Below are 14,744 nucleotides of genomic sequence, written 5' to 3'. Positions count from 1 at the left end.
ACACAAATATGCAGTATGAAGCAATATATTTAATGTGCGCCGTGGTGCATATGTATGCGCAATGGCGCACGGATATGCGCCATGGTGCATGGACATACGCCGTGACTTCATTGGCATGCGCGATGACGCATCAATGTGCGCCACACCATGGCGCACGTTTGTGCAATCACACCACCATATAAAAGGACGCCAAGGGAGACAGATGGCGTCATTCCCATTTTCCTTGATAGAGAGGCCACATGACACATCCAGGACAGCTTGAATGGAAGTTCTACCTTTCAGCCCCTTATCCCCCTGCAATAGGGAAAGATCACTTGGGGTTCTGGGTTTGCCCCCCCCTTTTTTATATATACCTTGGTACTTATTATTTTTCCTTTTTTCCTTGTTTAGTCCTGTGTAGTTCTACATTTTTCTCCTTTAAACGCCGTTTGAGGACAGTGAAGTTTAGTCTCCCTGCATGAGATGGCAGAGCAGTCAAGGGTGGTCGTACCTGAGGGGTCTCAGATTTTTTCCTCCCCTCTGCTCTCCAGCCATAGGGGGAATGTGAGATGCTTTTGCCTCAGTGAATCAATGGTGTATAGTAAGTGAATCTGTATATGCTGTGTTAACAGATGAAGGTTTTTCTTGATACAAGTGTTACATATGTAATAAATTTTGCCTAATTTATTATAGAGAATGATACAATGTTTCATCCCTGAAGAAGATTATATTGTCAAAATATCGAAACGCATTGGATGACCCGCTTATTCCATTTCCATTAGTTTCTGGAGGTCTTGGAACGCATAAGCGGACAGTATCACTCTCTCACCCTTTAATTGTTTTTAGATACTATGTATAATATGTAGTGCTGCTCTGTTATTCGGCTCTTTCTTCTGTGTTATGTATATTTTTTGATTATGTGAATAAATTTATATGTTTTATAATTTTTTTCTTCTTATATTGTTGCCTTTATAATCCCACTCAAGAGAGTTGTTTTGAATGTGTACTCATTAGAAGGCATGATGGCAACTACATGCCACTGGTTATGAGCTAGAATTTTTCATAGATTTTCTCCTAGCTTAATCATTTAGGGAGAATAAAAATAGGATTTTTATAACAGCTTACCTGTAAAATCTTTTTCTTTTGAGGTACATCACGAGACACAGAGATTTAGTAATTACTGGTGGGTTATAGGGTATCACTAGGTGATTGGATACTGGCACACCCTAGACAGGAAGTTCAATCCCCCATATAACCCCTCCCCCTACTGGAGGTACCTCAGTTTTGTAGCAAATGAATATAAGTGTATTAGAAGGGAGGGAGGGAGCTCTGTTTCCCATGATGTACCTCAAAAGAAAAGGATTTTACAGGTAAGCGGTTATAAAAACCCTATTTTCTTTCTCAAACATCACGGGACACAGAGACAGAGTAATTACTGGTGGGATGTCCCAGAGCAATGCTATCTGAGGGGAGGGGGAACCACACAACACAGGGTGTACTCAGACCTGAGGACCCTGTACCGCTGCCTGCAGCACACTACGCCCAAAGGCGATGTCCTCATGCCTTCTCACATCCACCTGATAAAATTTGGTGAATGTATGGATTGATGACTAGGTTGCGGCCTTGCAGATTTGAGCCATGGAGGCCTGGTGATGCCTCACCCACGAAGCACTAATAGCCCTAGTGGAGTGTGCCTTGATCTGAAATGGAGGAATCTTTTGCTTCAAACCATAAGCTTGAACAATTACTTGTCGAATCCATTTAGCAATGGTAGATTTTGATGCTGCCTGTCCTCTCTTAGGACCCTCTGGCAATACGAACAAAACATCCGTTTTGCAAACCTGAGCCGTCGCTTCCAGATTGGATGTAGTGAGGGCAGTCAAAACCTAAGAATGTAGTGACTTCTCTTCCGTAAAACAGGGATTTGGAAGAAAGGAAGGCAGAACAATATCTTGGTTTAGATGAAAACCTTAGACCACCTTCGGTAGAAAACTAGGATGAGGGCGTAACACCACTCCTTCACTCCTATCCTTGTGCATTATCAGATACGGTTTTTTACAAGAGAGCTGCTAATTCTGATACTCTTCTGGCAGAAGAAATGGCCACCAGAAAAAAGTATTTCCTTGTCAACAGAACTAAGGGAATCTGATGTATCGGTTCAGAAGGCTGCTTCTGTAAAGCTGACAGAACCAAATTCAAATTCAAGGGTTCAGAGGCACCTTAACTGGAGGATTAAGGCGCGTTAACCCTTGTAATAAAGCTCGGATCAAAGAATGTGAAGCAAGTGGACGTTGAAACAGAACCGATAAGGCTGAGATTTGGCCCTTGATGGTACTCAAGGCCAGTTTAATCTCTAACCCATTTTGCAGAAATTCGAGGATTCTGCCTATGACATATTTTCTGGGGTGCCAACCCCTGGATTCACACCAGGAGACATAAGCTTTCCAGACTCTCTGATAAATCATTCTGGAAGCTGGCTTCCTTGCATTAATCAAGGTAGATATCACAGGGCCCGAAAGCCCACGATCCTTCAGAATGTGGGTTTCAATAGCCAAACCGTTAAATTTAGCATTTGTAAGTTAGGATGGAATACCGGTCCCTGGGATAGCAGGTCTGGACGGGACGGTAAGGTCCAAGGAGAGCCTACCGCCATCTTCCCCATTTCTGCATACCAAGCTCTTCTGGGCCATGCTGGGGCCACCAGAAGCACCGACTTCTTTTCCTGCCTGATCCTGCAAAGCAGTCTTGGCAGTAGCAGAATAGGAGGGAACGCATAAATCAGAGAGAACTGATGCCATGGAGTAACCAACGCATCTGTCCTACATGCATGAGGATCCCTCATTCTTGACACAAAGTTGTCAACCTTGTTGTTGAACCTGAACGCAAAGAGATCCACATCCGGAACCCCCCATCTCTAGCATATAGCCAAAAAGACGTTGGGGTGGAGAGACCATTCCCCTGGCACTAACTGCTGGCGGCTCAAGTAATCCACCTGCCAGGTCTCTACCCCCCGGAATGAAGACTGCCGATATGCATGGCACATGTCTTTCTGCCCAGATTAAGATCTGGTTTACTTCTTCCTGAGCGGCACGACTCTTGGTGCCACTGCTTTTCAGCAAAGCATGAACAGGAAAGGCATGTGCAGTTTGAGGAGGTTTCAGTGAACCCAGAGAAGTGGGTTCTTTAACGGACTCGGGTACGGGTAACTTAAACATGGAACGGACCAATCCAGCAAGAATTTGCACCAACATTTTCTCATCCCGAGAAGCTGAATTGGGCCCTTCTCCACTAGATTCCTCAGAAGTGGAATCATTCATTTCCTCACGATCCTCTGAGGGGGGATTCCTCTCCTTTATCCCAGAGTTCCTCACTCTGAGGGTCCTGGGTGACAGAGGGGGGCCTAGTGTGTTTTCTTCCACTGATTGAAGATGCGATTAAGGCCACTAATCTTTCCTCTAAACCGTTTATGGTTGAGGAAAAAAACTCCTGTGTAATGTACACAGGGGTTGAAGTGCCAAAAGCACCTGCAGCCCCTGACCCCAATGGCTCTCCCTGGCCAACCTCTCCGGGTCCTGCAGGGGGGGGGAGGGGGGAGCTGCAGAGGGGGGGGTCCTCAGAGCCTGAAGGGGACCCCTTAGAGCCCCTATTCTTTGGGAAAAAACCTTCAGAGACTGGGGCCCCCTTGAATAGGGGAATCCGCAGTTCTGGGCCCGTAAAGCACCTTGCCAGGAATATGGCTGAAAAAAACAAATACTGGATCCCAGGGTCCAGCTCTCTAAAAAGAGAAGCGTTAGGCCGCGTACACACGGGCGGACTGTTCGCCCAACTTTGTCCGCTGAACAGTGTTTGGGCGGACAGTCCAGCCCAGTTTCAGCGGACAGTTTGACGGACAAGGTTTTTCGGAATTTCCGAAAAACTGTCCGCTGAAACCTTGTTTGAGCGAACAGTCCGCCCGTGTGTAGGCTTGTTCGTCAAACAAAGTTGCGCGCATGCTCAGAAAGGATTTTCACGCCGAAAGCTATAATGCAGTGTATAGGACGTCGTATTTTTCGTCCCGTTGTACGTGCCGTTCACGTCACCGCGCACGGTTTCAGCAAACTGTTCGTCCGTCGTGTGTGGCCATGTCCGTCCATGCTAAGTTTGAGCGGACTGTTTGCCGAAACTGTTTGACGGACAAAGTTGGGCGAACAGTCTGCGCGTGTGTACGCGGCCTTACAGGTAAAACCTAGTTTCTTCGGACACGAGGCCCAGGTACCATCCAATTCGGCCTGGAAAAGACACTGAATGGATCCGTTTGCATAGCTGGCCCTAGTAAGGATATTCCAGCGGAGTTCACCATAGCACATCTTTACTTGTGACCAACACCAAAGACACTGGAGAAAAAACTAAGGTACCTCCAGTAGGGGGGGGGGGGGGGGGGTTATATGGGGGATTGAACTTCCTGTCTAGGGTGTGCCAGTGTCCAATCACCTAGTGATACCCTATAACCCACCAGTAATTACTGAGTCTCTGTGTCCCGTGATGTATGAGAAAGAAAGCACATTTGCTCTTCCTAATCTAACCAGGAATAACTATTACAGAATGAGACATCAGGAATAATAATTTACCTCGGTATAGTCACCCATGATATAGTTGAGTCGGGCGAGCAGTCGTAGGCAGGCACAGATCTCTACGTGCATGGCACCATACACGTTGTTAAATAAATTTAAGGCTTCATTTATTAATTCGCACCCTTCCTTTAGGAAACCTACAAATCAGGAAATAAATACACAAAGGAAGAAATAAAACAGCAATACAATACAACACAATATCCTTAGGAGTAAGGCTAAGAATAAAAGAAAGAAATAAAACAGCAACACAACACAATATCCTTAGGAGTAAGGCTAAGAATATTTTTCATTTCTAAGGTGAAAACAGAAAAAAAAAAAAGGGAACCATGCCATACAAAATGATTATAACCCCACAATGTACTTCCATTACAGAAACAATATGTGGAAGTCACCTCTGATAGGACTTTCACATTTTACGAGCTTGTAGTGTTCCTCTTCTATGATCAGATTTCATATACAAATCTGTAGATTCTTCTGATATTAGAGGAGCTTCAGACTAACCCCTAAAAAAGAAGTCAGCAGGTACAAATATTTCTGACTTTTAATACAAATACACTTACTTGTCCAGGGGTCCAGCAGTGTCCTCACCCAAGCCACTCCTCCCCTGGGCTTCGGGGCCCTAGTGCCGGCATCTTAACTAAGGGAAACCTGCTGTGGAGCCTAGTGGCTTCACGCTGCACCAGAAGGCTGCTGGTGAAGGGGAGTGAACTTCCACTCAGATCGTCATGGCAGTCCGGGTGGGAGTGGGTACCTGTCAAATCCAGGCACCCATTTCTCCCCCACCAATGCCAAATGGTAAAGAGGAGGGAGTAAGAGGCAAACAAGCAGAACTTCCCCTTTTGGGTGAGGTTTCACTTTAACCCGCATCATAAGGCTGTCAGTATTTCTATTGAGAGGACATTAATTATATGAGAAACAACATAGCGGGTCTATAGTTTTCAATCAGTCTGCACTGCACATAAGTCCACTCCTGAATCTTGCTAAAGTAAATTCTACATGTAGGAAGAAATAATGGCAGTTGCACCCCAACGTATAAGCAGTACAGATAAGCTGCACACTGGATTCATAAAGAATTGATAAACTACTATATAATGCCACAGTACATTAATGTTATCCACCACCTTCATGAGTACAGAGATCCTTCACACTGTGTGAATTTACGCTACCCCATTAAATAAGTTAACTTACATACTATATTACAACAGTAACTGCCATGATGGGCTGATGCTCACCCTGCTGTACTTTAGCTTGTCCACTCTGGAAGAAATGAAAAGCATCAGATGCTTTGGGATTGACATGTTTCACCACAGGGAAAATATTCAATATGTCTTCTTCTGTGAAGGTTGGTTTGTGCCGGGTATCAAAGTTATACTCTTTGAGCAAAACCTGGAGTTGTATGAGAAATCACATTTAGACAATTATTTCTATATATGATGTCATATGGCAAACTAGTGACTCACAGAATATTAACAGTTACAGGATCATCATAAAGAAGCAATATGGAAAAGGATACAGACATGTTGTTAATATTGTACCTGAACATTTCTGGCTCATCAGCCAAATTTGGCAACAATTAAATTGCTACATAGGTTTTATATAAAGCGGCCTTTTTCAAGACCCCTTTTTTGGAGTGCCTTGGGGTTTCTTCAGCGGTGCCCTTGCAAAATGCCTAAAAATTGCCCAAAAATGTATACAAGCCAGCAGGTGGATAAAGACTGTCTTTTAGTCATACAAAGCCACAGGTTTTTATTGTGCACCATTTCAACCTTCCAGGTTCCATCCTAACAATCAATGAAATCAGTGGATAAGAAGTGTGTTGATTGCCTGCACAGCATCCTTATTTGTCCCTCTCCATCAGCACTGGTGTCACATTAGCACTGGTGTCACATTAGCTGAGTGATGGAGAGAAACTGAGGAAGAGGAGAAACACTGGACTACTAGTCAGTACTAGAGTGCAAAAGTGTATTTGCTTTGCAAGAAAAGAAAAAAAAAAAAACACCTCTAATGTTAGGTGTCCTGTGTGTGTCGATGCTACTGTATTATGCAAAACTATTAGAATAGTTTACATTTTAGAATAATGTGCCTTGAGACTATCCATAATTTTAAAGGTGCCTTGACTGAAAGAAAGTTGATATATAGAGAGAGTACACCATTGCAGCAACTTCTAACTCCAGCAGCAATTTCCATCATTAGGATATTGATTTACCTGTTAATATTTTGTATACCAGATAGTTTATTTTCTGGAATTATATATCAATTTATGGTATATATTTATGATTGTTTATGATTCCGAGATGAATTTACCAAAATATAATAATTGTGGACATTTATCAATCCTGTCTCAAGGCAAAGCGGTTTGTTCCAAGGTTAAGGCCCAAGTCATACATTTCTCCATTGGATGCAGTAAAGTAGCATATACGGATGAAAGAAACCTGACCCTGACCACTTCTTTGTTATGCATCTATTTAGATTGGAAATCTGTCTAATATGTCTTCCATCCATGAATACAGAGGAAAAAATGGTCTATAAACCTGTCACAGAGACTTTGCTGAAGAAAACGCAGCCTGGTTTGCAACTATGTTGCCAATTCCCCTTATAAAAAGGTCTCTCAATGTATGCTGTATTTTATCACAATGCTCATTTATCAAAAAGGTATTTAATTCACTAAATGTTTTATCCCAAAAGGTCAGTTAAAGGAATGTAGGAAATATCACCCCCCCCATCCACCCCAAAAATAAATAAATAAGAAAACACATATACATACTCGCCTATATGTCTGTAGCTGTCCCACACCGGCTCTAAGACAGACAGCTGAGCAATCATATGGCTGCCGTTCTTGGCCCTTACTGAGCAAAGAGCTGTGATTGTCAGTCCCAACTCTCTGCTCTGCCCCTTCAACACTCACTAGAGCAGGGGTCTCAAACTGGTGGCCCTCCAGCTGTGTGAAACTACAAGTCCCATCATGCCTCTGCCTGTGGGAGTCACGCTTGTAACTGTCAGCCTTGCAATGCCTCATGGGGCTTGTAGTTTCGCAACAGCTGGAGGGCCGCCAGTTTGAGGCCCCTGCACTAGAGAGATGGGCTGGAGAAGGGGTGGGCTCAGGCTCTCAGCAGCACACTTCAGAGGTTGAGCCAGCTGCCAGTCAGGCATCTGGGTGGAACCTGACCTTAAAGTCAGGATCCTTCCAGAACCTGGACTAGCTCTGTGATGTCACCCAACAGCCCACTGCGAGCGGAATCTGGGTAACAGGAATGCAGAAATAAGAGCAGTAGAAGAGAAGTATTGCCAAAAAAGCTGGAAGTCAAGTATAATTATGAGATCCCATGAGGTGTTACTGAAGAAAGCCATTTGTGGTGAAGCTCAAAAAAAACTAAAACGAAGAAATAAAGGTTTAATTGCTTAAAGTGTTTGTTAAAAAAAAATGTCAAAGATTTACCTGAATGCCAACTTTAATAGAGATTTCTCTGAGAAGGCTAATTTTTTGCAGGTTGTACACTTCCACCGCATGATCCACATTTTCACTAAACAAAGAGAGAGTATATTTTTATACACAAGTTTAAAACAACATTTTTTGGAAGAGCTGGCTTGTATCAGTTTAAAACAAACCAGCAGGCTGCATCTATGCCCCACACAGAAGATCTAAAAAATAACACAATTAATAATATTTAATAACGGTTATATGTAAAATAACCAAAATGATTTTAACCACCTCCCGCCTGACATACTGTCAAATGATGGGCGGGAGGCAGCTTTATCGTTCTGGGATGACTTCATATGGCATTGTCCCACTCCCGCCTGCACACGCAGTGCGGTGGTCAGTGGTGTGGTCTGTCCCTGGGATAGGGCACATCACCGATCTGCGAGTCCCACCTATCAGTGCCCATCAGTTCAGCCTACCAGTGCCCATCAGCGCACATTAGTGAAGGCGAACAATTACTTGTTTACAAAGTTTGATGACAGTAGAGAAACGTATTTAATTTCCAGACTTTTTATGTTTTTATTAACCCAGTGGTGATTAAATACCATCAAAAGAAAGCTCTGTCTCAAAGAATATATAAAAAATGTTTTGTTTGGGTACAGAGTTGCATGACCAGCCAATTGTCATTCAAAGCGTTACAGCACTGAAAGCTGGCCTGGACAGGAAGGGGGTAAATGTGACCAGTAGGCAAGAAGTTAAAGCTGAACTCCAGGTAGGGATTAGTCACACTGGCCCAGCATCGACCAACTTAAGTATGTGGGACTACTGTGGAAGTGGATAATTACTGCAGTAGTCGCCTCAACAGTCATTGTCACTGTTGTATGGGTCCTATTCTGAGCGGTGACCCTGCTGCATAACAACCACAGGAGATTGCTCGCTTGGCATGTGGTGTCAGAGAATACCTTGCATTTTTCTTAATGATTGCAAAGATAAGGTGGAGAGGCAGGGATGGTGGACCTTCACTTCATCCAATAGAAGGAAAGATTTGCATTCATCTGTAAAACTGCAAGGAACTCTGTGAAAGCACCCCATGCTGAGTGAGAGATCCCCTGTGAACACTCTGTAACAGAGCCACTCACACAACCCAGAAGAAAGTGGTGATCACTGTAGAAGCAGTGACTACTACATAGATTTTATGCTTGAACAGCATCCCATAGGTATGGCATATGCATACTTATATTGGTCCAAGATGGGTCAATTTAACTAATTTATTAAAATCCATACCTGGAGTTCGATAGGTTATTTATGAAAACAAGTTAAACACATGCTAAATTTGGTCTGCATCTAGGCTTCAATTATTCCAGTCATGAAAGGGTTCATAAGCTGCACATGTACAAACCTTCAGACAGATTACAAATGGAATGAAAATATTGGAGATCTGAGCACACTGCTAAGCAGAACTTGGTGACTGTGCATGTAAAGTAAGCATAATAAACATGATTGTCGCAGAAATGGAACATAAGAAGCCATAGCCTGAAAAAATGTATATATCTATATCCAGCACATTTTTTATTTTTTTTTCGATAGAGTTTTCATTTTATGTCCTGACCTGTGGAGAATAGAAATGTCCCCAGATTTAAGTTCCAGTGACTACTCAAAATAGTGGTTCTAACTCACTTTCAGTGCCAGTGACACTGGTCACCAAGTAAAGTAGACAGTGAATATCTCTAGTAGAGAAGAGAATCAGATAAACACCTTGTCAGGGGTTCTAACCCCTCACAATTCTATCCTAATCTGGGATTAAAATGACCATTTCAGCCTTTGCAGATAACCCCAAGCTATACAGTAGAACATCATCCTTACAGGATGCCTCCAACTTACAAGCCAACCTCAACGCACTATTCAATTGGGCAACTTTGTGGCAAATGAGGTTTAACCACTTGCCGACCGGCACACGCCGATGTACGTCGGCAGAATGGCACGGACAGGCAAATGGGCGTACAGGTACGCCCCGTGAAATTTGCTGCCATGCCATCGCGTGCACGCTGCAGGCGGCGCGCTCGCGTCCCGGTCAGGACCTCCCATAAGACAAATCGCGGGTCCCGCGGACTCTATCGCTGCAGGGATACGTGTGATCGTCTCACAGGGAGGAAGAACAGGGAGATGCTAAAGTAAACAGGCATCTCCCTGTTCTGCCTAGCAACAGTGACACTGATCTCTGCTCCCTGTGATTGGAGCAGAGATCAGTGTTCACTAAAACAAAGCCCAGCCCCCCACAGTTAGCAACACGCCCCTAGGACACACTTAACCCCTACACTGGTAGGGGTCCCTTTGGATCCTGATAGGGCCAAACAAATTTCCAGATAATATCGGGCTGTGGGCCCTGGGGACTCCACGTTGATAGATGGGGCTAGGTCCTGCTGGAAAGGGTTTGTACCGGAGTTGTGGCAGGGGGCTTTGGATACTTATCTGGGCTCTGTCATTTCTTCAACGGAAAAGATGATACAGCTGCGGTACCTCCATCAGATGCATTATACACCGGTCAGACTATTTCGTATGCACAGGAGAGACTCCTCTACTTGTCTTAAATGTCTGGCGGCAGATGGAACATTTGTTCATATGGTGTGGGAATGTGCCAAGGTGCGACCGCTGTGGTCTAGAACTTCGACCTTCCGAATATACGTTCTCCCTTGAAATGCCTCCTAGGAATTTTTGACCATAAAAAGTTGAATGAGCTCACCAAAGTTCTCCTTAAGGTATTGTATTTTGGGGTTGGGAAGCTCGTGGCTAGATGAAAGATCCATACGGAACAACTGATGTTAGGGATGTGGCTGAAAGTATTGAATTATGACGTTCTTCTCTACCGTATGAGGCCAGGGAAGCTCCCAAGAAACTTAGGAAGGTCTGGTTTAGGTGGGCTGACTCAAAGCCAACACTGGAAAAGTGGGCTAATCAATAAAGGGTTAAGGGGTACGGAGTCGGCGTTATATATTTGTTAAATGTTGATAGGCCCGGCCTGTGGGTGGGGGTACAGACTTGGTTTGCTGCTGTATCCGATGGGGTTGTGGAGTATTCCACTATATATATATTTTTTGCTTATGGTTTTTTTATGTATATAGTTAATTTCTTTGAAATAAAAAGGCAGAATAACTGGATTACAGGTGGGGACCTCAGATTCTTACTGGAGTTTCTCTTTCCCTGTATAGGGAAGAAGGTCCTCCGGATTGGATCACTGTGAATTATGAGATGTCTTCATATATATAATGTTTCACCTACCTGATATTCTGTATGTGTATATTGTTTTAATAAAAAGTATTTGGAAAAAAAAAATTAAAAAATACTTGCAGGAAACCCAGCTCTCACCAATTAGTCACCGTCTTTTGATGACACCATGGGGCAGATTTACTAACACTGAAGCAATCAGTATCTGGTGCAGCTGTACATGGTAGCCAATACGCTTCTAACTTCAGCTTGTTCAATTAAGCTTTGATAATAAAACCTGGAAGCCGATTGGCTTTTATGCAGAGCTGTGCCAGACTTTGCACTCTCCAGTTTTAGTAGATCCCCCTCAATGAATCTACTACTCCATTATGATGTTGACAATGTGCTGCTTGCACATGCTGATGCTTAAAACTTGGTAAAATTAGTAAAAACTCAACAAGCCTGGGGTATCTGTACCACCTACCATTCAAGGTCAAAATCAAAGTAGGCTTTGGCTTCAGAGCAGATGTTCTTCCAGAGTTCCTGAGGGGTGACACTGGCCCAGGCCGTGTTGTCAACACTACTGAGGTTTCTGTTTTTGCGCTTCTTGTTTTTCTTCTTTGAGACTAGCTCATCAGCCGGGAGGTGAGCAACTGAGTTAGGGAAGGAGCTGAGGAAGCAGTTCAGGAAATGGCTAATGGCAGCAGACAGACCAGAAAGTTCTACACCCTATACAGGAATAAATACATTTATTGTCAGAGGATTTCTAACATATTAAAAAAGGCATATATTTAAAAAGTTTAGCTCTGATTAAAGCCCAACTCCAGGCAAAAATGAAATGTAAATAATGCATCAATTACCATACTCCTCAGTCTGGATTCAAAACATCTCTTGTTAAGCCACCTTGCGGCATAATGAATCAAAGTCACAATTTCCTCTATGAGAAAAGCTTGTACCTAGACATTTTTACCAGCTCATAATCTTCCTGGGCACTTGTCTCCCCACCACCCCCATGAGTTCTCCTACCTCTGGAGACTATGGAGGGCACAGCTGCTGGAGGTAAGCATTTCCTCAACCAATAGGAGATGGCCACATCAAGCAGGCAATTAAGTGAACAGCTGAAGGACTCAAGAAAGTAATTTCAGCTGAATGAAGGGTACGATACCCTGCGCATTGGTACAAAACTATATAAAATGTTTTGACTGTGTTTATATGTATACTTCAGGGAGGATTAGTATTTATTGATTGGCAAATGGCATAAGCAGTGATTTTGTGGACAAAGTAACCAGAAGAGAGGAAAAAAAAAAAATAGGAAGAAAGGAACCCTCCTTACTAAATATATATTACTTGGACAACTCCCAGCCTCAGTAACTAGGGATACAGGCTAGTCTGGTTGTCCGCTGGAGGTACTGCATTCATCAGACCCTGGACTAGATCAAACCAGGCCGTCCACTTAGAGCTCATGCTGGTCTTGACTAATAATTGGCTCAAGTCCTGTGATTAGAACTCTTCCTGAGTATTACCTCAGGCATACACTGTAATATCCACCTCAAAACCAGGGGGTTGCTCACATTCAAGGCTTTTCCTAACAGTAGCTCATATAGCTGTAGTTCCTGCCTGCACCAGAAGCTATACTAAGGGTAGCTTATTGGTAAAAAACGCAATAAGAGTCCTTATTGGTAAAAAACGCAATCCTGACCACAGCTAAAGTGACTTAAATCATTAACTCAATCTGTCTCTGCCTCTGTTCCTCTGTCAGCCTTTGTACATGCTAGTTGATCTAATCCTTCGCCTTCCATTAAGTGCCTGCAAGCATCTGTTTAACCACCTCGCGCCCGCCCTATAGCCAAATGACGGCCGTAGAGCAGGCGCGTTCGTCCGGGTGGTCGTCCCTGGATGTCCTGATGTTTACTTCAGCAATGCGCGCCGCCGCGGGCGCGCATCGCGGAAGTTCTGTGTTCGCCGTGTCCCCCGGGGACAGGCAAACACAGATCGCTGTAACCGGCCAATCACAGCGGCCGTTTACAGCGTGATCGGCGTGTCCAATGGGAGATGATCTCATATGTAAACATATGAGATCATCTCTCAGTGCCGCTCTCCCTCCTCGCACAGACAGTGTGAGAGGGGAGAGATGAACGGCTGCAGCGGCAGCCGTTCTGCCTCTAGTAAAAAAAAAAAAAAAAAAAAAAAAGGAAAAAAATAAAATAAAAAGTGCCATCCTCCCCCAGCAGTGCCATCCGCCCCAGTGCCACCTGCCGTCAGTGCCACCTGCCGTCAGTGCCACGTATAAGTGCCATCTGTCATCAGTGCCACGTGTCATCAGTGCCACGTGTCATCAGTGCCACATATTAGTGCCATCTGTCATCAGTGCCACGTATCAGTGCCATTTGTCATCAGTGCCACGTGTCAGTGTCACCTGTTGTCAGTGCCACCTGTCATTGCCACTCATCAGTGCCATCTGTCATCAGTGTCACGTGTCATTGTCCTGGTGCTTCAAAAGTGTAATAAATAGTCAACAAGTTAGATGTGTAATTTATGTTCCTAGAACACATGATGGCGCTACCTGCATGTTGGGCCTCTCTATGTGGCCAGGCTGTGAAAAAGTCCCACACATGTGGTATTGTAATACTCAGGAGGAGTAGCAGAATTTTTTGGGGGGTGTTATTTGTGGTATACACATGCCACGTGAGAGAAATAACCAATTACAATGACAATTTTGTGGAGAAAAAAAAAATGAAAAATCTTAATTTTGCAAAGAATTGTGGGAAAAAAATGACAACATCAAAAAGCTCACTATGCCTCTTACTAAATACCTTGGAATGTCTACTTTCCAAAAAGGGGTCATTTGGGGGGTATTTGTACTTTCCTGACTTGTTCGGGTCACAAGAAGTGAGATAGGCCACCAGTACATCAGATGTGATCAATTTTGTGCGATTCGCACCACACTTTGTAGACTCTCTAACTTTCACAAAGACCAAATAATATCCACTAATTTGGGTTATTTTTACCAAAGATATGTAGCAGTATAAATTGTGGCCAAAATTTATGAAGAAAAATTAATAATTTGCATAATTCTGTCACAGAAACAAAGAAATATGCGTTTTTTTTCAAAATTTTCGGTCTTTTTTTCATTTATAGCGCAAAAAATAAAAACCCCAGAGGTGATCAAATACCACCAAAAGAAAGCTCTATTTGTGGGAAAAAAAAGGACAAAAAATTCATTTGGGTACAGTGTTGCATGACTGAGTAATTGTCATTCAAAATGTGAGAGCACCGAAAGCTGAAAATTGGTCTGGGCAGGAAGGGTGTTTAAGTGCCCAGTAAGCAAGTGGTTAATCAACAAGCAGTCCACACAATATGGGCTGATTGGTTTACTTCATTGTTTTGAAGGACTATTTTTGATGTGTCTAAACTATTGGTCTAGCTAGAGTCACAATTGTTTCAGCAATTTTTTGGCCATCATTGTTTTCAACCAAGTGCTTCTTCCCTGCATACGGCTGACTGCTGGTATGACAGTGGGTAATGCATGTCAGCCT

At 43.5% G+C, this 14,744-nt stretch overlaps 1 protein-coding gene across 3 annotated transcripts in view; it reads right to left on the bottom strand.

Moving 5' to 3' along the window:
* Window positions 1-14,744, bottom strand: part of CLUH (CLUH binding protein of NUMT mRNA) — a 156,747-nt gene that overhangs the window by 36,676 nt on the left and 105,327 nt on the right. For all 3 annotated transcript variants that reach the window (XM_077480490.1, XM_077480489.1, XM_077480492.1), the window contains exons 16-19: window positions 11,693-11,937; window positions 8,026-8,110; window positions 5,822-5,975; window positions 4,587-4,726 (exon numbers count right to left, since the gene is read on the bottom strand). In XM_077480490.1, the coding sequence (XP_077336616.1) occupies window positions 4,587-4,726; window positions 5,822-5,975; window positions 8,026-8,110; window positions 11,693-11,937 (624 nt within the window). The remainder of the gene's footprint in view (window positions 1-4,586; window positions 4,727-5,821; window positions 5,976-8,025; window positions 8,111-11,692; window positions 11,938-14,744) is intronic.

Source organism: Lithobates pipiens, unplaced genomic scaffold (assembly GCF_037356315.1).
Source record: "Lithobates pipiens isolate NorthernLeopardFrog02 unplaced genomic scaffold, aLitPip1_a1.2 Scaffold_16, whole genome shotgun sequence".
Taxonomy (NCBI): Eukaryota; Metazoa; Chordata; class Amphibia; order Anura; family Ranidae; genus Lithobates; species Lithobates pipiens.
Note: the sequence above shows the minus strand (reverse complement) of the source record. Positions and strands in the feature narration are given on the sequence as shown.